The sequence below is a fragment of the Pongo pygmaeus genome, chromosome X, assembly GCF_028885625.2.
Source record: "Pongo pygmaeus isolate AG05252 chromosome X, NHGRI_mPonPyg2-v2.0_pri, whole genome shotgun sequence".
NCBI classification, from domain to species: Eukaryota; Metazoa; Chordata; class Mammalia; order Primates; family Hominidae; genus Pongo; species Pongo pygmaeus.
Window position 1 is genome coordinate 33483205 of NC_072396.2, and position 26141 is coordinate 33509345.

At 37.5% G+C, this 26141-nt stretch overlaps 1 protein-coding gene and 1 non-coding gene across 5 annotated transcripts in view; both read right to left on the reverse strand.

Moving 5' to 3' along the window:
* DMD (dystrophin) overlaps nt 1-26141 on the reverse strand; it is a 2105574-nt gene that overhangs the window by 1735809 nt on the left and 343624 nt on the right. For all 4 annotated transcript variants that reach the window (XM_054470954.2, XM_063660502.1, XM_054470953.2 and 1 more), the window contains exons 3-4: nt 9560-9652; nt 4604-4681 (exon numbers count right to left, since the gene is read on the reverse strand). In XM_054470954.2, the coding sequence (XP_054326929.1) occupies nt 4604-4681; nt 9560-9652 (171 nt within the window). The remainder of the gene's footprint in view (nt 1-4603; nt 4682-9559; nt 9653-26141) is intronic.
* LOC129025589 (small nucleolar RNA U13) lies at nt 7717-7815 on the reverse strand. The gene has a single exon (XR_008497331.1). It is a non-coding gene; the product is annotated as a small nucleolar RNA U13 (small nucleolar RNA).

Here is a 26141-nt window from a genome sequence, read left to right on the forward strand (position 1 = left end):
AGCCCTAGCTCAGACGAAAGCATTGTTAACATCTGCTTTTGAGCAACTCCTTCTCAAATTTCAGCCATTATTTTGGGGCCTTTTCCCTACTAAAACATTAGGAGGTTCTGTATTTTCTATAAGAAATGTGGCCTTCCCTGAAGAGATTCATATGACATCATATTCTAATTTTATATTCACATATTCATTTAATAATTTCATTGGAGAACATGGGGTCTAAGATCAGATTGATATATATGGCCCTTGTTTGGCATTTTGGAGGTTGTAAGGTCAGGTTTACTTTCCCCTCATAAGTTCCTCTTTTAATTGAGGTGTAATATGCATGTAGAAAATTATACATAAAGTGTACAACGTGATGCGTTTTCTTACAGTAAATACACATGTGTAACACCTATCAGGTCAAAACATGGAACAGTGAGCACCTCAGAAGATTCTCTTATGCATTTTATTGACTGGCTCCTTCCAAATTTAACCACTCTCTTCAATTTTAAACCCATGGAAACATTTTGCCCCGTTTTTGCAATTTAATTGAAAGAAATCATAGTAGGTATACTTTGATTTATTTCACTCAAATATATTTTAACAACATCTTGTATATTGTGTGTAGCTATCATTTGGTCATTTTCATTGCTCTTTAATATCCCATTATGAGAATGTATCATAGTCACTTCCAGTTTGGGCTATCACAAATAAAACTACAATGAACATTCTTATAATGTGTTTTTGGCAAACTGGGAAATGTATTTCTGTAACTTATATGTCTGCAATAGAATTGCTGGGTGGTAAGAAATGTGCATTTTCACATTTAGCAGATCAGGCCCAACTCTTTAATTAGTTGTCTGAATTATATTTCCAGAAGTTAATTGTGAGACTTCCAGTTGATCCATGTCCTCATCAACATTTGGCATTAGTAGTCTAGTTCAGTCATTTTGGTAATTTTGTACTGGTATCTCATTACAGTTTTAAATTTCCTCAGTTACTGCTGAGGTTAAACATTTCTTAAATATGATTATTGAATTTGTGAACACCTTTTGTGTTCCTGTTCAATTTCAGTTTCTCATTCTACAAAACCTAAAATTTTAAAAAAATAATCAAGAAAAACATAAGACTGGGATATTCCATATTTTAAATATGTCAATTATTCTCTATAGATTTAACTCAATGTTAATCATACTTCAAATGAATGTACATGGAAATGGAAAAGATTACAAAACAAATACAAAAATAGAAAGGGCCAATAACCAATAAAATCTCGAACAAAGTGGGAGAACCTAGTTTCCCAGATACTAGGCTGTATTATAAAACTATATTATTCCACATTACATGGTATTTGTGTGTGTAGAGAGAGATAGAACAATGGAAGTGAATTGAAGTGCAAAAATAGACCCACATATGTATGGACAAATTTTTATGACACTTAGTACTGTGAAACAACGAGGAAGCATTATTTTTAATAAATGGTGTGTTAATTAGATTTCAAATAAAATTCAAATTCAGCCTTAACCTATTCCTCACACCATACGCAATAATCAATTTCAGGTAAAACATAGATCCAAAATCAAACGGTGAAACAATAATGGTTCTATAGATAATAACCTAATATAGTATCATAATGGTTTTGGGTAGGCCAGTATTTCTTCAACAGGTCATAAAAATATGAAGTTTTAAAGAATAAACTATATCCAAGTGGAGAACTTGTTTTTATTAATATTTACCATTGAAATGAGTAAAAAGGTAATCCACAGAGAAGAAAAATACATTTGCAACTCAAAACAAATGGCTCATATCCAGAATATAGCAATAACTCAATTTTGATGAAGTCCAAGTTAACTTTTCTCTTTTTGAAACATGCTTTGGATTCAGATATCATAAATACTTGCCTATCCCAAAGTCATATAAATTTCCTTCTATGATTATCTGTTTATTGCCAGGATTTTTCTGCTTCCCTTGGAGTAGGCAGATAGCCAGAAATGAGCAGGCAAGGGAGCCCCATTGAGAAAATAAGTCCTGAAGATGCTGTTTCACTGAGTCAGTGCTGCCTGTTGACAATCAGCAAAACAGACAATGAATACACACAGTGGCCACACTAATTATGTCTAGCCTTGTGGTTGGGCTCCTCTAGGAGGACTTATCAGGCCCTCGCCAGAGATAACCACGCTGGGGATTTTCCCCACTGACAAGCATGCACACACTCCTCCAAAAACTTACCCTATTCTTTTGCTCAGTATAATAGTGTTAAAAAAAAAAAAAGAACAAACACACACACCCCTGGGTGGAGATTTTAGATGCCAATGAGACGTGGTATGTGTACTAGCATGTACAACCAGAGCATGTGTGCCCAAAAAACCTCCCAAAACATACTTGCAAGTAACACCCCCCATACACCCTTTCATGATTTGTCACGTAGGAGTCTCAAAGTTCCCCAGCACTAGCTGCTGCTGGCTCTTTGTTCCCTTGTGTTCGTGTGCATTCAGTGTTTAGCTCCTACTTTTTGAGAATATGTGTTATTTGGTTTTCTGTTTCTGTGTTAGTTTACTTAGGATAATGACCTCCAGCTTCATTCATTTTGCTGCAAAGGACATGATCTAATTCTTTTCTATGACTGCATAGTGTTGTGTTCCATGCTGTATATGTACCGAATTTTTTTTTTTTTTTTTTTTTTTGAGATGGAGTCTCGCTCTGCCTCCCAGGCTGGAGTGTAGTGGCACGATCTCTACTCACTGCAACCTCAGCCTCTGAGTTCAAGCAATTCTCCTACCTCAGCCTCCCGAGTAGCTGGGATTATAGGCACACACCAGCATACTCAGCTAATTTTTATATTTTTAGTAGAGACAGGGTTTCACCATGGTGGCCAGGCTGGTCTCGAACTCCTGACCTCTGGTGATCTGCCAGCCTTGACCTCCCACAGTGCTGGGATTACAGGCGTGAGCACCACACCCGGCCTGTACCGCATTTTCTTTATCCAGGATTGACTTTTATAGGATATCCAAAAGTTTGTTTTTTTAAATGACATTTACTTGGTGGGGACAGTCCAGCTACATCAAATAAATTAATAATTCTATGTTCTGCTCTTTTCTTCACTGTATCATTTTGAAACAGAGTATGATATTTTGATATTTCAAAGACATTTTCTTTGTGTAACTTTCATATTTTTGACAATTTTCATAATGTCGATGACACTGATATTTCCAAAGAGTCTATCGGACTAATAAGAAAATCAGTTCACAGATTATTCTGGCTGCAAAGTGAAAAATCTACAGTTAACTTCTTAATGAGACAAACATCTCTGTGAAATAACTTTCATAGGTTAAAGGTGACAATGACCCTGAATTCATAAAATCAGCCAATTAATTGCTGCACAGTTTCCATTTCCATATCTTGTGTAATGTCATCTCCCTAACAGATAAGCTGAGCAACATTTGGGGGAGTACATGTTATTATTAATCTATCCCTACTTACGGTTATTTTAAGAGGAAGTGATCAACGTACTCAATGTACTTGAGTTTATCTTTGAAAGGGAGGGGTAATGTAATTAGGGAGCTACTAAGTGCCTGGTGAATGTATTGGTCGAATAGACAGATTTTAGGATGTTAATAAGAAAGGAGGACTGCCACCAATGCCATGACACAGGGGAAGGGCCACCAAGTGGTTCAGAGGAGATTAGAACTCTGACCTGCCTACTTGGTTGAGCTGTGATTGTTTACGTCTTCTAATACAGCACACGTATTTTAATCCAGTCAAATCTAACCAAAAAAAAAAAAAACAAACAAAAAAACAACTCTGCCATTCTTACCCCAAATAAAAATAGTGATGTTTCTGTATAATTTATATGCTTGGAGACAGCGTTTAATAAGTGTTGGCTTGATTTAAACAAACATTATCAGGTTTGAACACATTTAGTACACAAATATTTGGTATAGTAAAATCCGTTTGTTGCACAAAACACTGCCATAAGAAACTGAGTTCACCGGGCACGGTGGTTCATGCCTGTAATCCCAGCACTTTGGGAGGCTGCGGCAGGTGGATCACCTGAGGTCAGGAGTTCGAGACCAGCCTTGGCCAACATGGTGAAACCCTGTCTCTAACTAAAAATACAAAAATCAGCTGACCATGGTGGCATGTGCCTGTAATCCCAGCTACTCGGGAGGCTCAGACAGGAGAATAGCTTAAACCCAGAAGGCGGAGGTTGCAGTGAGCCGAGATCACGCCACTGCACTCCAGCCTGGGACACAAGAGCGAGACTCCATCTCAAAAAAAAAAAAAAAGAAAAGAAAAAGCAAAGCAAAGAAAGCAAAGAAACTGAGTTCACTGCAGGACTTTGTCCACCAAACACAGCTGCATGAAATAAAATGTGAAAACAGGGAGCAACCTATCATGTCAGGTCTATGTCTTTCCCTTCCCTCTGTGGCAGCATGCATTTGCTTCCTGAATTATATTAGCCACAATCAGACATACACGAATTACAACATGTGCTCTCAGTAAGAACCGGTCTGATTTACAAGAGAATTTGAGATAATTTCTCTGCATTTGGGGCCAAAGCCCTCACTCAAACATGAAGCATGCTGTGTCACAGCATCCAGACCTTGTCTAGGGTACTACTTACATTATTGTTCTGCAAAACCCGCAGTGCCTTGTTGACATTGTTCAGGGCATGAACTCTTGTGGATCCTTTTTCTTTTGGCTGAGAACAAAACAAAAGAGTGTTCACTGACCAGCAGAGAGACCGACAATCTACTAGAAATGAAACCATTTATAATTTCACTATTAAGCTTGAATATTGTAAATGAACAGAGCCTGTGAGGCATTAATATAATGAATCTAAATACTTTGGGCTAATTGTCCTTGGCCTGGTACATTTTTAGCATATACCAACCACTCTAAGAATGGCAACACTTTTTCTTTACGAAGCCTATTTTGGTATGGATTGTTCCTTCATTCTATAGCTCAGTTGGGGATTACTGCATGACCACCAATGACAGGAACATCAACATGCATAAAAACATTTTCTAGTAAGATGGAAAAACAAGTTAATTCCCAAACTTTTTAGAAAAATTTAAAGGAGATTTGACTCTAGCAAAATTATATAATGCCAAATAGAGTTAAAGGAAACCTTTTCTGTGAAGATTACCTTAATCGTCCTTGTCACTGAAGCTCTAAACCATCTTTGGTTCCCTAATTTTATTCTCAATCCCAAAAGTTTTATCTTGTCCTGTAATTTTTAAACCAACATCTGCATAGTTCATTACAATATACAAATTAACTCAATTATTAAGTTGTAGAGTTTTAGAAATTCTACCATTATGATAACCTGTTTTATTTACTCTTATTTTCATTTCTTTTACCTTACTAAAAGCCCTTATTAGCTATCGCCCAGAGAAATCTAACCTCATTCCCTTCTCTACTCACTCACCATTTTTTTCATCCTTCCTTCATACCATCAACAATGACGTTCCTGAAGTAAGCCCACTGCCAGTGCAAACCACTTGCAAAGTTCTCATCTAAACATTTGGGTGATTATAGGTAACAGTTAAGGGCAAGAGCTACAAAGCTGACCGCCTGGGTTCAATTTTCAGCTCTGCCATTTTTGTGCTGTGTGACCTACATAAAAAATTTACTCTCCCTGTATACCAGTTTTCTCATCTGTTAAAAATGGACTTCATAAAAATATTAGCAAGAGAAATACACAAATTACAACATGTGCTCTCAATAACAACTGCTCTGATTTACAAGAGAATTTGAGATACTTTCTTCTCTGCATTTGAGGCCAAAGCCCTCACTCAAACATGAAGCATGCTGTCTCACAGGATCCAGACCTTGTCCAGGGCAATACTTATTGTTCATATTGCTCAAACCACTATACAGATGGTTTCTGGGAGAATTCAGTGTGTTGATATACATAAAGCACTTAGATTGGTGCTTGTCACATAGTTGGTACAACATAAATATTATTGACTTCGTAGTATGTACCAAGTACTTTGAATGCACTACCTTTAATACCCGCCTTGCAAGGCAGTTACTTTCATCCCTATTGTACAGAAGTGAACCTCAGGTTAAAAGATCTAATATATAGATTACCATATAACTAGTAATTGATGGAGCCAGGACCGAAACTTTTGTATGTCTATAGAGCCCCAGTCTTGCAAATTTATTTCCTTCTTCTCTAACCACCTTGTACATGCACCAAACAAATAATCTATATTTCTATGTGTTGCATTTAACTCCTATACTTTCCGGCAAAGCTCCTGGTCTTTCTCAAGTAGTTCCTCACCCTAGAACTCCTTATCATTTGCACTGCCTGCTGAACAACCCAAATTAAGCTAAAGCCATCTTACTCTCCAAGGTAACTTGCCTGATATCCTTTATAACACAGTATTGACATCTCGTTCCTTTAATTTCACGAAACATTAAGGCTAACCTTATGAATCAATCTCCATTTTTACCTCTTAGATTTTCATTCTGATATTTTTCCCCACTTTCCACCAAAATGAGGAAGAAAATAAGACCATAGAAAGACTTTAGATTTAAAAAAAAAAAAAAAAAAAAAGCAACAGCCGGACATTTTGGGAGGTTGAGGCAGGTGGCTCACTTGAGGTCAGGAGTTCAAGACCAGCCTGGCCAACATGGTGAAACACCATCTCTACTAAAAATACAAAACGTAGCCAGGCATGGTGGAACATTCCTGTAGTTCGAGCTACTTGGGAGGCCAAGGCAGGAAAATTCCTTGAACCCAGGAGGCAGAGGTTGCAGTGAGCCAAGATCATGTCACTGACTCCAGCCTGGGCGACAGACTAAGATTCTGTCAAAAAAAAAAAAAAAAAAAAAATACATGAAAGAAAAACAGGAAATAACCAATCTTCTTGTGAATACATAGATTGACAGTATGCAAGTCTAATGGTAATCATAGGACTTTAAAGTTTTGAAAATAATTACTCAAATCAGTCCTCTGCCTAGTAGTTAGACAAAAGCCATATATTTCCTTTCAGTTAGTTACATACTTATATAGCCATAAGATTTAGCAAAATTTTCCTTTGTTATCATACTCAAACATTAAATGTACACATGTGCATACGTATTAGAACCAAACATAGTCTACTCTTTTAAAAAGCTGTAGTTTCTGATCCTGAAGTGGGAACTTAAAATCTGCCCCTATTAGAGTCTCCTTGGGGAGTATTTCTTATTTTATGATTGTAAGACAAGTACCTTCCTTTTAACCCTGGGGATGTCCTGAGCCAATAATCCAAATGCGGATGCTTCTGAGTAGAACACTAAAATTTCTGTTCAATAGTATACATGACTCCCATTAGGAATAGAAGATATATCTCTACAGAAACTATTAGAATTCAAGACAAAGTATAGCGAATTGGAGTTCTGGGATCGGGAGCATTCGTTAGAGGTGATTCTGCTTTATGACAAAGGCAAAATCCTCAGACCAGGGCTGACAGATCTGTGATTAGGACAAACAATGGTGAATGGATTCTGTTAGTAGCAGTATCTGAAATTATGTAATCTACACTACCATGTGTAAATGTTTGGTGATTTTTCCCTACCACTAGCTTACCTTATACTGGCCAATCTCATGGATATTTTGTTTGATTTTTTTTTTTCTTTAACGCTATTACTAATTAGGTTCATTGTGTCTTAGCATCTATGTATGTATATGCATAAATGCAAATCATGTGGACTTTTTAATCTTGCCAAAGTTAGTGATTTTCTTTGTATCAAATTGGTACTATGCCAACATCGTAAGTTTAGAGGAAGGCATATCTCATATCTGAGTATAAACACCCAAATCATGCTTATAAATTACAAAAGGATCTGAAATTCATTATCTTAAACATTATGTATGAAATTTGTTAACCCTGACAAAATTGCTTTGGGTGATAGATGGGTTGACTCAGTCAGGGAAATGACCAGACAGGATTGCAGTACAGGAGAAGTGATCACGCAGATACCTGGAAATGAAGAGACAACAGCCTCGTAACAGAGGGCCAGCACAAGGTGAGTAAGCCATAATCTTTGAAAGATTTTTTCACGAACATTTGGAAGACACTGGGACTTCCGTATTCGGTAACTGAAAGTAGGACTGACTTCAGGATACAGGAGAAATGAGATACACAGACACATTGATTTCTATACATATATTACGTATCCATATATATGTAAATTGTTCAGTCATAGGAGATGAATTATACATAAATGTATCTCTGACTAGTGAAATTAAGACCAAGTTTACACGATGACCTCAAATTGGCTCCAAGCAAACAGTTCTGCTATAAGGCAATAAATCTGAATTTATCCCCCTTGACTAAAGTTATTATTTCAATATGTCATCAAGTTGTTCTTTTATTAGTACAAGTTCAGACTTCTTGAAAAATGGATCAGTTTTAGTATTAATCTCACATAGTTGAAGATAAAAAATGAAAGCATAAGGTATGTCTCTTTTGTATAGGACTTCAGAATTTAATTGAGGAGGGATGTCAGTCATACATACACTAAAAACAAGACAAAAATGGGTGTTCTGTAGAATTTGAGAGGGAAAAATTAGCAAAGATAATTTGGGAAACGCTTTACTGAGGAGAAATCAAGGTTTCTGGGAGACTGCTGGAGTAGACAGAAGTACAGAAAGAAATACAGGCAAGTAAAACAATACAGGCAAAAACCCGGAGGTATCTGACAATATATACTGAGAAAAGAGTGGCTTAGCGTTAAGCGTTATAGGAGGCAGGTTGGGGTAGATAGGATTTTTGCTAACTGACTTTGAACGACAGCTTCAGTTTGTATAACATGACAAAATCTGTGTGTGTCTCTGTATGTATGTGCATGTGCTGGGGAGTTGTAATGAAGGGCAACGATAAGAGATGAAGGCAAAGATAAGAGATGAAGGCAATGATTTAGCAGAATTTGATAGGTAGAACAGTTACTTATGACTGTAGACTGCGGGCTTAAACTCTACTTTTTAGAATAGCAATCTAAGAACATTATTTCAGTCAGGGGATTTCAATTTGAGTTCTTTTCCCCCACAGTGTAAGACCTTGATCAACATGACTTAACTGATCTGTAACCGTGTATATCAATCATGTATCTTCACAGGAATGCTCTGAAGTTAGACAAGATAATAGTTCAAGAGGAAGTGATATTCTCATCACATATGCTATCACGTATTACATTATAATGCCTATAACTTATTATGCTAGCCCACATTTATAAACTCATACAGGTTCATTGTAAAATAACTTCAAAATACACAAAAGTACAAAGATAATTTTTCAAGTCATTATGTATAAAAGCCTTCATTAAGATATTTGATAAGTTAGATACCAAATAGTAAAACTGAATAATATCTATTAATATAAATTGTATTACTGAAATTTTTAATTGTTCTGCAGGCGGTAGACTATGCCAAATGAAAATCATACGAGATTGCTTTGCTAAGGAATAGGTACTGCTAGTTCAATCAGTACCTAGTAATTTTACTAGATCTCATAAAACTATGTGGTCAGTTTCTGGTCTGAAATTCTACTAAGTTTAAAGTTAACTTTCTTAAAAATAAGTCACATACCAGTTTTTGCCCTGTCAGGCCTTCGAGGAGGTCTAGGAGGCGCCTCCCATCCTGTAGGTCACTGAAGAGGTTCTCAATATGCTGCTTCCCAAACTGAAATTAAAAAAACATACTCAATGTAACAAAGCACACTTCCAATGATACATTTTCACGATTACGCCTTTTGAAAACTAAAGCTATATTTAAGGATAATTAGTGTGCATAATTAATCTGCCAAAGATGATGGATGAAAAAAGGAAAGTTCAAATGACAAAAAAAATTTTAAATTTTGATCATAGGTCAAGTCTATTTGAATTATTTTGAATAGCAAGAGAAGAGATTTATAGCCTAAATGATTTAATTAATTCACTTAAATGAATATAGATTTTATGAAGGAGAGAAAAAATATAGGAATAATCAAGGCAGTTAGGGGTAAAGGGAAAAGTAAATACGAAAAGAAGCAAAGACCACACACAATCTACCTGGGTGGGTACATAAAGTTTAACCATTATTGGAATATACCAGTCAGAGTGGTTCGACATCCTTATCACTCAAAACATGCTTGCTGTGCATACACATTTTGCATGCTATGACCTATTCTCATACTGGATAACTCAAATTTTAGGAATATCGGGTTTAATTAGGTTTGCAACAAGCCTGTGAGAGCTTTTCATCGATTTGACTCAATTCTTCGCTCAGGAATTATAGTAAGGAAAAATAATAGTCAGTAAATAATATTTAACATTTTTGAAGTAAATACTCATGAGAGACACTGTTAAATGAGTGGATTTCATAACCGTTGTGGCATTTCGGACATTAGCAGTAACATAACTCATCTTATATGAGATACTTAGAGGTTAAGTATGTGGCTCTTTGTCATGAAACTAGAACGGGGTAAAGCCAAAATTGTGGCTCACATCTGTCTAATTCTGGGTTCTTGTTCTTTCAATCTTATGTTGCTTCCTTGTCCTTTTATAACCTACTATTTGATTATCTTTCAGACATTTGTCTTTCTTTTGTCATACTTCACCAAATCGTTTTCTGCTTAAAACCCTACAATCCCCTCATGAGGTAATTCCCAGCTTTTTCATCACCTATCTGGAAATCCCTAATTTAATCAGTCACAGACATATTGAGCATGAATAAACCTGAGCTAGGTACTGAATCATATGCTAGTACATCAGACATAGGCCCAGACCCTATAGAACTTAGAGTCCAGCAAAGAAAATATTCCTAAAAGGTACTATTACATAGAAGCATTAAAAAGGACTAAAGAACATGTAACAGTGCAAACTCTCAACAAGCCTTGGGATCAAAAATGCTTTCCAAAAAATGTCAGGTGATGGGTCTAACATTAGCCTTTGGGTGACTGTGCTCTTTTCATGCACTCCTTGCATCCCATATAAACTTTGAATTTCACACAAGTCAAGAAAATCCCTGGTTTCCAGGCAAAAGACATCCCTTAAACTTCCACGATTAAAAACATAGGATTTAGACTATTCCTACAACCAGGTAGCCATGTCAATGACAAGACCTGTAAATGCCTGGGTACTTCAAGCAGGTAACAATGTTCCCTGCGGCAGTAAACCAGTCCTTGTGTGCCCAGCTTTGAGAATCCAGCCACATATATACTTAGACAAAAATTAACTGAGTTATTCTTTTGAAACTGTACTCAAATAGATCCATTTTAAAATTCTATGGGAAAAAGAACGTAACACAAAACCCTAACATGCTAGAATTTTTAAAAAATATCTTTACTAGGAGGGAGGCAGAACAAGACGGACGGTCAAATGGAACCTTCCAGCAATCATCTTTCCCGCTACCATTGCTACAGAAACACCAAATTGAACAGATATCCTCACAAGCAAGCACCTACATAAGAACCAACAATCAAGTGAGCAATCACAGTACTTGATTTTAATATCATATCAAGGAAAGAGGCACTGAAGATGGTAGGAAAGACAGTTACAAATTGCCAACACCACCCCTCCCCCATCCCCTGGCAGAGGCCATGTCGCATGTAGACTATCTGTGTGCTTGCAGGAGGGACGGCGCAGGATTGTGAAATGTTGCATTGGAACCCAGTGCTGCCCTGTCACAGTGGAAAGCAACACAGGGCAGAATTCATCAAGCGCACATAGAGGGAACATTTAGACCAACCCTATCCAGGGAGGTATCACTCATCTCAGCAGTTAGAACCTGAGTTCCAGCTAGTCTCACCAGTGTGAGCTCAAGCACTTTGGGGTCCTAAATAAACTTCAAAGGGAGTCTAGGCTACAAAAACTGCAATTCCTGGGCAAGTCTTGGTGTCGTGCTGGACTCGAAGTCAGGGGACTTGGCGGGCACACAACCTAATAAGACACCAGTGCTTGTACCACCCCATCCTCTAACCCCTAGCAGTGCAGCTGACAGCTCTGAGAGAGACTGCTTCTTCCACTTGAGGAGAAGATAGGGACAGTAAAGATGACATTCTCTTGCAACTTGGACACAAGCTCAACCACAGTAGGATAAGGCATCAGGCAGAGTCCTGAGACCCACCCCCAATTCCAGGCCCTGGCTCCTGAGTGACATTCTTAAATACACCCTGGGCCAGAAGGGAACTTGCTACCTTGAAGGGAAGAATCCAGTCCTGGTAGAATTTAGTCACCTGCTGACTAAATGGTCCCTGGGTTCTGAATAAGCCAGGCAGTATTCACCAAGTCTTGGGTAAGACTCAGAGTCATGCTATCTTTGGGTGTGACCCAATGCATTCCCAAGTGTGGTGGCCATGGGGATATACTCCTTGTGCTTTTGGAAAGGAGAGGCAATAGAGTGGACTTTGTTTTGCAGCTTTGGTACTAGCTCAACCACGGTCAGGTAGATCATCAAGCAAGCTCCTGGGGTCTCTGATTATAGGCCTTGGCTCCTGGATGGCATTTCTGGACTCACCTGGGGCCTGAGGAGAACACACTGCACAGAAGGGAGAGACCTAGGCCTCGCAGTGTTTACTACTAGTTAACTAAAAAGCTCTTGGGCCTTGAGTGAACATCAGTGGTAGCCAGGCAGCACTCACCATGAGCCTGAGGCGGTGGTAGCCATGGGGAAAAATTCCTCTGCTTATGAAATGGGAAAGGAAGAATGGGACAAACTTTGTATCGTGGCTTGGGTGCCAACTCTGCCACAGTAGAAGAGAGCACCAAATAGATTCATAAAGATGCCAACTTCAGGCCTTGGCTCCTAGATGGCAAGCATCAAAAGTCCAGAATAAAGACAGGATCCTAAAAGCAGCAAGAGAAAAGATACATTCCAAAAAGCTTCACAACAACCACTAACAGACTTCTCAGCAGAAAACTTACAGGCTAAGAGCGTCATGCCATATTTAAAGCGCTGAAGGAAAAGACCCTTTATGCTAGGATAGTAAATCCAGTGAAAATATCCTACCAACAAGAAAGATAAAGACCTTCCAAGACAGAAGCTGAGGGATTTCATCAACACCAGACCTGTTCTGCAAGAAATGCTAAAGAGAATTTATCAACTGGAAAGAGGACCTTAACTAGCCAGAAAAACCATCTGAAGGCACAAAACTCAGTATAGACAAACTATTATAATACTGTAATTGTGGTGTATGAACTACTCACATCTTGAATAAAAAGAGTAAAAAAAGGAAGCTTTTAAGTTCCTTAACAAAAAGTAACTATAATAACTTTAAGACATAGACAGTATAATGAGACACAAACAAACAACAAAAAGATTAAAAGAGATGAAGTTAGAGTTTTTAATTAGTTTTCTCTTTGCTTTCTTGTTTATGCAACCAGTGTTGTCTGTTTGAAATAACGGGTTATAGTGTTTGTAAACCTGACGGTAGCCTCAAATAAGAAGATATACTAAGATTCACAAAATATAAAAAGCAAGAAATAAAAGCATGCCACCAGAGAAAAATCGCCTTCAATAAAAAGGAAGACAGGATGGAAGAGAAAACCACAAAACAACCAGACAACAAAATGGTAGGAATAAGTTCTTAATAAAACTGAACGTAAATGAAATAAACTCTCCAATCAAAAGACAGTGACAGAAAAAAACAAAAACAACAACAACAACAACAACAAACACCAAGACTCAATCTGTTGCCTACAAGAAACACGCTTCACCTACAAAGGCAGACTTAAAGGATGTAAAAAGATATTCCATGTCACTAGCAACCAAAAAAGAACAGGAGTAGCTATTCTTACATCAAACAAAATATATTTCAAGACAAACTGTAAGAAAAGACAAAGATTAACATAAAATAAAGTAATCATTTCAGCAATAAGATATACCAATTGTAAATATATACGTACCGAACACTGGAGCACCCAGATATATAAAGCAACATTATTAGACCTAAAGAGAGCTGAAAACCTCAATACCCCACTTTCTGCCTTGGACATAATCAGGCAAAAAGTCAACTAGGAAACATTGAACTTAATCTGTACTACAGACCAAATGTACCTAATAAATATTTACAGAACATTTCAACCAACAGCTGCAGAGTGTACATTCCTCTCAACAGCACATGGAGGATTCTCAGGGATGGGCCATATGTTAGGCCACAAAACAAGTCTTAAATTCAAAAAATTGAAATATAAAGTATCTTATCTGACCACAGTTGAATGAATTGAGAAATCAGTAATGAGGAATTTTGGAAATTATACAAAACACAAGGGAATTAATCTATATTCTCTTGAATGATCAGTGGGTCAATGAAGAAATTAATAAGGAAGTTATAAAATTTCTTGAAACAAAATCGTAAACACAACATACCAAAACTTATGGGATACAGATAAATCAGTACTAACAAAGTTTACAGCAGTAAGCACCTGTATCAAAAAAAGAGAAACAATACATCTTAAAGAACTAGAATAGCAAACCAAACTCAAAATTAGATTGAGTCATGAAGAAATGCAAAACCTGAACAGACCAATAACAAGTAATGAGATCAAAGATGTAAAAAGTCTCCCAGTAAAGAAAAGCCCGAGACCTGATGGCTTCACTGCTGAATCTTACCAAACATTTAAACACCTAATAATCAAACTATTGTGAAAAAGAGGAGGAGGAAGTACTTCGGAACTCATTCTGTGAGGCCAGTATTAGCCTGACACAAAAACCAGACAGACATCCAGAAAACAAAACTATAGGCTATTATCTCTGACAAATACTGATACAAAAATCCTCAACAAAATACTAGCAAACCAAATTCAACACAACATTAAAAATGTCATTCATCATAACCAAGTGGTACTTATCCTAGGGATGCCAGGATGGGTCACCATATGCAAAAAATCACTGTGATAGATTTTATCAACAGAATAAAGGACAAAAACCATATGATTTCCAATAGATGCTGAAAAAGCATTTGATAAAAATTCAACATCCCTTCATGATAAAAATTCTGGGTATAGAAGCAGCATACCTTAATACAGTAAAAGCCACATATGAGAAACCCATAGCTAATTTCATACTGAATGGGGAAAAACTACAAGAATTTTCTCTAAGATCTATAACAAGGATGCCCACTTTCACCACTGTTGTTTAACATATTACTAGAAGTCCTAGCTAGATAAAAGAAAGAAAGAAAGGGCATCCAGATTGAAAAGGAAGAATCAAATAATCCTTGTTTACAAAACTAGGAATCCCATTACCTGACTTCAAATTATACCACAGAGCTATACTAATCAAAAATGCATGCTAAAGGCATAAAAACAGACACATAGACCAATGGAACAGAATAGAGCCCACAAACAACTCCACAGACCTAAAGTAAACTCATTTTTAACAAAGGTGCCAAGAACATACACTGAAGAAAAGACCGTATCTTCAATAAATGGTGCTGAGAAAACTGGATATGGATATGCAAAAGAATGAAATTAGACCCTTATCTCTTGCCATATACAAAAATATCAAATCTAAGTGGAACAAAGACTTAAATCTAAGGCCTCAAGCTATTAAACTACTACAAGAAATCATTGGGAGAAAATCTCCAAGACACTGGTCTAGGCAAATATTTCTTGAGCAATACCCTAACCAAGCACAAGCAATCAAAGCAAACATGCACAAATGAGACATCAAGTTAAAAAGCTTCTACACAGCAAGGAATATAATCAACAAAGTGAAGACACAACACACAGAGTGGCAGAGAATACTGGCCAACCACCCACCTCACAAGGAATAACCAAAATCTATAAGGGGCTCAAACAACTCCATAGAAAAAAATATATATAATAATCTGATTGAAAGATAGGTAAAAATTTGGAGAGAGATTTCTCAAGAGATGAAACAAATGTCAAAGAGGAACTTGAAAAGGTTGTCACTATCATTGATCAGAGAAATGTAAATCAAACCTACAATGAGGTATCATCTTACCCCAGTTAAAATGGCTTATATCCAACAGACAGGCAACATCAATGCTGGTGCGGTTGTGTGGAAAAGGGAACCTTGGTACATCGTTGTAGGGGATGTAAAGTAGTAGAACCACTGTGAAGAACTGTTTGAGGTCTTCAAAAAACTAAAAACAGAACTACCATATAATCCAGCAATCCTACTGCCGGGTATATATCCAAAAGAAAGGAAATCAGTTTGTCAAAGAAATATCTGCACCCTCATGTTTATTACAACACTATGCACAATAGCCAAGATTTGGAAGCAACCCAAGTATCCATTAACAAATCAATGGATAAAGAAAATGTGGTACCTATATGTAGTGGAGTACTACTCAGTCATAAAAAAAGAGACGCTGTCATTTGCAACAACGTGGATGTAACTGGAATACATTGTATTAAGTGAAATAAGCCAGGCAGAAAAACAAACTTTGCACAGGCTCACTCATATGCAGTAACTAAAAATTAAAGCAACTGAACTCATGGAGGTAGAGAGTAGAATGATGTTTACCAGAGTCTAGTATGGGTAGTTGGGGGCAGGAGGAGTGGGAATGTTTAGTGGGTACAAAAATCTAGTTAGAATGAGTAAGATCTATTTGGCAACACAACAGGGTGATTACAGTCAACAATTTACTGTACATTTAAGAATTTGGGCCAGGCGCGGTGGCTCACGCCTGTAATCCCAACACTTTGGGAGGCCGAGGCGGGCAGATCATGAGGTCAGGAGATCGAGACCATCCTGGCTAACACGGTGAAACCCCGTCTCTACTAAAAATACAAAACATTAGGTGGGCTTGGTGGTGGGTGCCTGTAGTCCCAGCTACTTGGGAGGCTGAGGCAGGAGAATGGCGTGAACCCGGGAGGCGGAGCTTGCAGTGAGCCCAGATCACATCACTGCACTCCAGCCTGGGTGACAGAGCAAGACTCTGTCTCAAAAAAAAAAAAAAAAAAAAGAGAGAATTTGAAGTGGAATGTTTGTGGCACAAAGAAAGGATGCATTCTTGAGGTGGCAGATACTTCATTTACCCTGGTATGATTATGCTTCGCATGCCTGTATCAATATATCTATTTACCCCCTAAATATACTATGTATCCATAGAAGATTTAATAAAAAAAAAAAAAAAAACTTAACTACAGATAATATACACGTAAATCTTAAAACAGTGCCATTTTAATGAAACTTTAAGGAAAGCTCTCTAGTAATAAGAAAATAAATTTACACTTTCTAATAGTGCTGCCAAGAACTTCATATCTAACCTGGAATAATTTGGCATTTTGAGTGTAATAATTTGTTTTTCAAATTGAATGAAGGTATACAATGCCATTAAAATGATGTGGTTTTTTCCTCCTTTGGCCAGGAGCAAAATTTTACAGACTTACCTGAGCAAAGCATGACTTTTAAACTCATCAAAAAATAATCTTATGCACTGCAATGTGTCCATTATTGAAGAAAATATAGTTAACTGACAGAGATACTTGTTTTTATGAAAAACAAAATCCAGGGTACAAAGATGAAGCCTGTCAGACCAAGAAGTATGTGTGTGATAAAATGCTGCTTATTCAAAAAGAGGAGCAGAGACTAGGAAAGGTGAGGGAAGTCTTGGAGTACAGAATAAAACATGAACCCCACGGCCATCAGGATCATATAGCATCCAAGACACAAGGACTATGTTTGGGTTTGGAGACAAAGTCTAGGCAAAGGTCAAAAACAGAGACAGAATCTTGCTTTGTTGGCCAAACTTAAATACACAGACCAAGGTCTTTTATAAGTCTTCTTTTAAAACTGGAGGTAACCAAAATGGAGAGGGAGTAAAGGATTATAGGTCAGGCAGGGGTTTCCATGTGCACCTAGCTGGGGCACCTAGAGAGAGAAAGCAGTGAGGTGATAAACAGTTCCTGCTATCGTATTATTTTCGAAACTCACAGAGTCAATGATATATTAAAGTATCACAATTGAAATCCAATTTCTATTAGTCATATTCACCATATTCTCTAATAGAGTGCTTCTCAGAATATTCTACCAGAGCATCCTTCCAGGAAATGAAATTGAAGGATTTACCCTGGAGTCTGGCAGTATAAATTACACAGTGCCTGTAGGTTTAAAATTTCTTTGAAAGCATATACTTTATGCTAAAAATTCCTAGAGATTTTGCCTTCTTCTCTTAATATATGCTTGTTTTAACGTAAAACTATTTATTATTTTTTGAGACGGAGTCTCGCTCTGTTGCCAGGCTGGAGTGCAGTGGCGCAATCTTGGCTCACTGCAACCTCCGCCTCCCAGGTTCAAGTGATTCTCCTTTCCTCAGCCTCCCAAGTAGCTGGGACTACAGGCATGTGTCATCACGCCCAGCTCAGTTTTGTATTTTTAGTACACATGGGGTTTCACTATGTTGGCCAGGCTTGTCTCCATCTCTTGACCTTGTGATCCGCCGGCCTCAGCTTCCCAAAGTACTGGGATTACAGGCATGAGCCATCGCACCTGGACTTACGTAAAAATAATTTTAAGCACTTTTGAGTAAAAATCCCCCCCGCCGCCCCCCCGTTCCCACGGTCTGAAGTGTTTTTTTTTAGTGAAATGTGCTACATTTAGCCTGTAACTTTACAGACCTTTCGGTGCTCAGTTTTATTCTCCCTGTAGTTGTATGAACACCCCAGGTAAAATCAAACATACTATTTCTCTTGGATAGTTCTAATTTTCCTGGCTGCAACTTACTCTACAGAATTATAGATACTATAGCAAAAGTAACCAAAGTTTCAGAAGCAGAAATAGCTAACTTCTGAACTCAGGTCTCTCATTCACTCAACTAGCTGTGTTATCTTGGGCAAGTGACTTAGCCTTTCTGAGGCACAATTTATTCACTATTAGAATGGAGATCAAATTATTACTCCAGAGCACTCCAGTGAGGTTCAACTGCAACACATAGGAATGTTATACTGATTTGGCAAATAGTATGCACTCAATAAATACAGAATGATTTTTATGTTTCATTTTATCACTATTTGTCCGCATCTCTTTCTTTGACCAAATTCTAGGTGTAAAAACGTTTAACTTGGCCAAGTGCCAGTGGCTCACACCTGTAATCCTAGCATTTTGGGACGCTGAGGCGGGTGGATCACTTGAGGTCAGGAGTTCGAGACCAGCCTGGCCAACATGGTCAAACCACGTCTCTACTAAAAATACAAGAATTAGCTGGGCGTGGTGGCACACGCCTGTGATCCCAACTACTCGAGAGGCTGAGGTAGGAGAATCGCTAGAACCAGGAAGGTGGGGGTTGCAGTGAGCCGAGATCATGCCACTGCACTCCAGCCTTCGTGATGAAGGTCTCTCTCTCTCTCTCTCTCTCTCACACACACACACACACACACACACACGCAAGTTAAAGTCTTTTTGATAATATAAAATATTATATCTATTAGAAAGTGCAGAGTACATGTAAAATGTTTTCTATTAGTTTGGCATCCCTGTGGGAGTGCAAGTCAATAGGGGAAGGCATTATTTCCCTACACAATTACTAAAACTGGTGAATGCAGATGGTACAGAGGATTCACTTAGAAACTTGATTTTTCCTCCCTTTTCTTGTTCTTTTGACTGTTTTTAAGTATTCTTTTGTTGTTCTCCCCTTTCATCTTCAACATGCACCATGTCTTTGTTGCAGGTGGCATTTTATATCCTAAGAACAATATTTTTTCTTTAAAATTCAACTTTTAATGGCTTCCTTTTCAAGTGTATGAGAACTATTTTGTGAAGCACACAAAACATGAATTCCTCCTTGGGCCAGGCGACCCTGTAGCTCTGTCTTCAGTTCATTTTATGACTAGGATTTCCTTTATCAAGTGAACTTAGAGGATGTCTGATATTACTCAGTGTAATGTATCCGCTTATATATTGTCTTTGTTAACCCAAACCACAAGATGAAAGGACCTAAAAACGAGACAATAATCCTTCCACATCCTTGTTAGTATGAAATAAAGAAATACGGAAGCACAAACAGTGTTCAAAAAGAAACACAGATAAGTAGGTTGACAAGTGGCATAAACAAAGTGAAACAAATCAAAGTGAAACAAATCAAAGTAAAAATATTTGAGAAAGGAAGAGAAATGCATTTGTGAAGGTGTTTAAGTGGTTTCTGATTCTTCAGAGTTGTATTGGTCTTTTAACCTGAAAATCCAAAGGGATCAATATGTTTCAGTAGAAAGTAAAGAACACAGGGATAATTTAGCAGGACCTTCTGATTACAAAAAGGTCAAGCCATGGACATATCTGTCGCTAAGAAAGTCAAGATAATTCTGCAATTACAAATCCTTAGACATTGGAAACACCAAAAATATCGCAAATACCACAAAGAATTGCAAAACTGGGGATTCAAAACTTACTGAAGAACGCTGCTGACCAGCTCCCAGAAAAATAAGGCAACCCATTTTCATGTAAATAAGGAAGCTTTCAGATCTGAGTTTTTTTTGTTTTCTTAAATATGGGTTGGAAAAAGTATTGTATAATAAAGCAGTATTCTGTTGTGGAATAATATACATAGAGGAAAGTACACGTCTTAAGTGTACAGCTCAATGAATTGTCACAAACCAAACATATTTATATTACCAGTATCGAGATTTAAGAAACAGAATATGATCGACACCCTAGGAGCTTCCTCACACCCCCTATGTGGAAGCCCCCTCAAGAATGGCCACTATGATGACTTGTGGCGTCATAGGTTAGAGTTCTCTTGAAAGGAATCGCCTAAAAACAGAAAAATACTTGTTTTGTAATTCAAGTTAGCATACTAGTGACTGAAATACGTTAGATTTATGCAGAGGGAATTTAGAAAAAAGTCACACTGATGAAATACGCTTTGGAGAACATGGGGGAATGGTATGATGCCATGAATAAGAATGTTGACTGTACACCCAGAATGCCTTGGGTTCAACTCTCAGCTCTGCAGTGTGATCTTGGGCAAGTAACTTCTCCATGCCTTACTCTTTTCATCTATAGAAAGAGAATGTATCATTACCTATGTTGTGGTGATACTGCAAAGATTTAAGTGAACTTAGTATGGCACTTTGTAAGATATATTCTGTGAGTGTTAGCTATCACACATTTATTCCAAACTTTCTAAACCAAATAATCCATATCTTCTATAACATTCCTGGTAATGTTGGCCTCAAAGTAACAGAAGGGACCAACTTCAAAATATGAGAATTAAAAGGGTTAATAAATGTTAAGCTGCCTGGTATGGTACCTAGCATAGAAAATGCTCAATAAAAACATTAAATAAATTACATTCCCTCCTGTTAAATGTTATCACCTGGAGGTGAAGAATGACACTCTCCTTTGAAATTTATTTGGCCATAGCAGGACTTTGGTAATCTGAGAAGAGTTTTTAATAAGGGACTGTTTATAAAAATGAGGAAAGGTATAATGAAACCACTGGAACTAGTAATAGAGAAGTGTTATTACTACTCTTAGACTCATAAGAATGAGAAGGAGGAGAGTGGTTTCTAGTTACTACATAAAGAGAGAACCGAGATCATCTGACAGGAGCTTTGATATTGGGTGATGGAATTTCTTTCCTCGCTCCCTCTCTTACCAAGGCTCTCATTGGCCAAATCCAGCTGGAAGCCAGAGGGCAAAGGAGCCTGTTGATGTAGTCCAGACATCAGCCTCCCAAGGAAGACAAAAGTGGAGAGTGGGGCCAAAGAAATAAGCCAAAGACATTCACCACCCTAAACATGGGAACAAATTTCCTTTGAGCCAAGGAAATCAATGCCAGGGATGTCCATATCAGAAAATAAATAAAGGCCTGCGTGTTCCTTCCCATGCCTCATATTTCTATCTCTGGTGATGTCACTGTAAGGAATCGTATGTATCACTGGAACACCGTCATCTTCTTTAATAGTGATATCAAAATACTGGAATGTTTTGTGGACCTTAACAGATAAAATCAGTATGTATTTATTCATTATTCCTTAGCATCAAATACTTGGAGAGACTTCTACCAAAAAAAGCACTAAAATCTGGCTACGAAGATAATCCAGAACAAGCCAAGTTATTCCTTGCAGCCAGCAAGTGTTCAAGAGCAAAGTTACAAAATACAATAGTTTTTATAATCTCTCCAGATGTTATTTGGCATTTTATAAAGCATCTTAACTAGAACCCAATATGTATGTTACTCTATTAAGTACACTAGAAATGATTCAAACAGATGTGCATTCGAACTCAAAATAGGAAACCACACCATCGTTAATGGAAATCAAGTTATTATCTGTAAGTGGGATGTTATGAACCCAGAAGTACGCTTAACCGAATGTCAGTATGATTCATTGTCTGATCAGGTCTATCCTTAATATGTTTTGTAATAAAACTAAGTTCTAAAGCTAGGTCGCAATTGTTTTATCTTTAAGTTAGATAGGTCAGTACTCATTCATTTTACCAGGTATTCTAAAGGAAATATTAGTAAAATTATGGTAAATCCTTTTTTATCTTATATTTTTATGTATTAACGTAATTCACAAAGTTATTTTAAAATCTGTGGAATGATTACAATCCATGATTGTACTAATTATCTTATACCACCTTTAAATATCCCACATAAAATTTAACATTCTGAAAGTTAAACCCAGTTTCTTCTTGTTGTTGTTGAGACTGTCACCTTGGCTGGAGTACAATGGCGTGATCTTGGCTCACTGCAACCACCGCCTCTCCCAGGTTCAAGAGATTCTCCTGCCTCTGCCTCCCTAGTAGCTGGGATTACAGGCGTGAGCCACCACGCTTGGCTAATTTTTTATATTTTTAGTAGAGACGGGGTTTCAACTTGTCAGCCAGGCTGGTCTCGACCTCCTGACCTCGTGATGCACCCGCCTCAGCCTCCCAAAGTGCTGAGATTTACAGGCATGAGCTACCGCACCAGGCCTAAATCCAGTTTTTCTATTGATTCACTTAGATACATGATTTGCATTTGAGATAGCCAGTGATGGAAATGAAGGCTAATTACAATCTATCCCAATGGTTGCTTTTCTGACAGAAACAGTGTGGTACAAGGTTGGCAAGATGAAGCACTTTGTTTCAAAGCATGCAAATAACACTGATTCTTCAAAAAAGAAATATATAGGCCAGGAGCGGTAGCTCAGGCCTGTAACCCCAGTACTTTGGGAGGCCAAGGAGGGCAGATCACATGAGGCCAGGAGTTTGAGACCAGCCTGGCCAACGTGGAGAGAAACTCTACCTTTACTAAAAATACAAAAATTAGCTGGGCATGGTGGCACACGCCTAAAGTCCCAGCTACTTGGGAGACTACGGTGGGAGAGAATCTGGGAGGCAGAGGTTGCAGTGAGCCAAAATTGCACCACTGCACTCCAGCCTGGGTGGCAGAGTGAGACTCCATCTCAAAAAAAAAAAAAAAAAAAAAAAAAAAAAAAAAAAAGATTGTGTTTGTATACATACACACAGACACACACACAGACACACACACACACAGACACACACACTACACACATATACCATGACATAATGGAATGGCTCACTAGACAAACATCTATTAGTACTCAGTTCCAGGGAAATTGCAGAGAGGTGATATTTAGGCTTCAGATCTAGTAGAGGAAACATTATGGACAAACGGCATCCAAAGATGACTTTAATTAATGAATGTAAAACATATTTATTACCATTCTTATAATTTCTCAATTACCCTACAGTGCAGTTGTATATGGACAATATAGGTGACAAGACACAGCTTCTTCCTAATTATTCCCATCCTCCACCTACTGGGAAGTCATCCTTGGTTTATTCATTCTTTCTTCTTCCATGCCTGTAAGGGTCTGTCTACAGGAAGTTCCAAATCAAAGAAATTGGAAACACAGAAAAGATAAAAGTCACATAGGATACAATATTTAAAGAAGAGCTTCTGTCAAAAGTCACATAGGATAAAATATTTAAAGGAGAGTCTGTCACTGCTATACTTTATTTCCTTTTAGTGGTCCAATTTTATGCAATTTCCAATTCTGAAGTCAAATATTGTCAAATATTACAATTTTTGTATGACTCTACCTCATGTATCAGAAAGATGCAAGTTACACACATCGACTGGTTACTTTATGTCAGCCCTAGTTCTGTGTACTTTTCGTGGGTTGTTTTAATGTTCACAGTCACTCCCATTTTACAACTGACGAAACAGACACAGAATATAAGTAACTTGAGTAAGGTCACACAGCAAGTAAGTGCTAGATACTAATTGAGACTTAGGCAGTGTATCTACAGATCTCCAGACCATTCTTTGCAACTGCTGTTTAAGCTGGACTTCTTTGACTATAATCACATTCAGGGCAAGGGTTAGATGAGTTTTACTTGTGCCTTTGCGTCATATTTTCTATAAAGATAGTTTAATATATATTTTCTTTCTTCCATCGTTTCCAAAAGGTCAGATACAGTTATATAGCCTGCCAATAAAATTGCTAATTGTAGGTCCCATTTGTAATGGAAAGATAATAACACAGTGTTAATTCTACATATATACATTAGGAAAATTCTTCAAAGTCCCAAATTCCTATTGTTACATCATTTGACATTGGGGGTTTCATTAACTCCTCAGGACTCTGGTGTGCTCAGCAGACTCAATTACTAAATACTATTTTAGAGCCCACTGTAAATTGTTCGAATGTATAATTTATTCTAATTGTATTTGAGAAATGTGGCTTTTTATATTAACTAAAATAAAATAAGAAATATTATTCAACAAAAACTTAAAGCTATATAAATCAAAATATAAGAAATATAATCCTTGTAGTTGATGAGGATTAAATGAGGTAGTAGTAAACAGAAGAAAAAGTTTAACTAGGGCATTTAGTGTAGCCATTTAAGATCCACTCAAACGTGCCAGTTACTTACTTGAAAGTCTTCCATGTGAGACTCAGTGTAGTTATAAGTTAAATAATATAGTATCTGGAAGCAAATAGGCATTTATTACAGTTCTGTAATTTAAATTTCACCAGTTGCGTGAACACTGATAAATTACATAGCACTTGGCTTATTTTCCTTATGTGTCAGACGAGGGGGATAGTCATTCAACTAAATGTAACCAGTATTATACATCATAGTGTCCTAAGAAAAATGGGAAGATAAAAGATAAAAACATACTGCCACTGTTTTCACAGCTTTTGTCATAGCCTAGAAAGAAGTATGCATTTAAGCGAATATAATTATAGCATGGTGTTATAATCCTATTAATAGTGATTTTTTGTTGTAAGTATGGTGCTGGCACAAATAAAAGATATCTTCACTGGAGAGACTAATAGAGTGAAAATCCCTCAATAGAATATACAAGGTTGAACAGGTTATCAACAGGTAGAAGTGGAAAGGGAAGATAAAGTCAAGCAGAGGAAACTTCAGATGCTAAGGATCAGATGAAATAGACGCACTGTTCAAAGAACTATAAGCCACTTCTTGAAACATAAGAAAAGTGGACGGATGGAAGATGAGACTAGAGAGGTGCAAGACACCCCATCCGAGCGTGCTGACTTGATTAACCACCCCAAAGCTGCTTAGGCAAATGTCTGGTTGTCTTTTGTTTTCACCCTTTCACCCTTTCAAACATAACTAATTTTAAGAAGCTCTTACCATGTTTTACATTTTTTAATTCACATTTTGACTGACATTTTAACGTAGTATTGTTTAGGAAAGACCAATATTGGCACTGTTTACCAATTATTTGCATGCGAAAATATTTGGCAAGGAAGCCATACTGTCCAGGAGCAACTGCTCTAAATGGTAAGTTAACTACAAAATTGGGCCTAGTATTTCATCCTTTCCTGAATCCATACCCTTTGCAATGTAGCATTGCTGCTCTTCTCATGAAAAGTTGATATCTATTTCCCTGCTTCTTAAATCTGGGTTGGCATTTGACTCATTTTGACCAATAGAGTGCAACTGAAGTGCTGGCATTTCCTCTCCCAAATGTAGGCCTCAAGAGGGCTTGAACACTTTTGCTCTCTTGTTCATGCCTCTGCATTTACCGTAAGAGCACACCAGAGCTAGACAGCAGGAGAATGAGACAAGTGGAACCGACTCAGGTTGCCCTACTTGTCCTAGATGAGGTTTTCCCAGACTAGCAGAGAGCCAGACATTTCGCAGAGCTGAGCTGAGGTCAGCAAAGCCCCCTAGCCAACCCCCAAGCTAACTAGAGACACACGAGTAATCCTAGCAGTAAGGTGAAGAACTTCCTGGC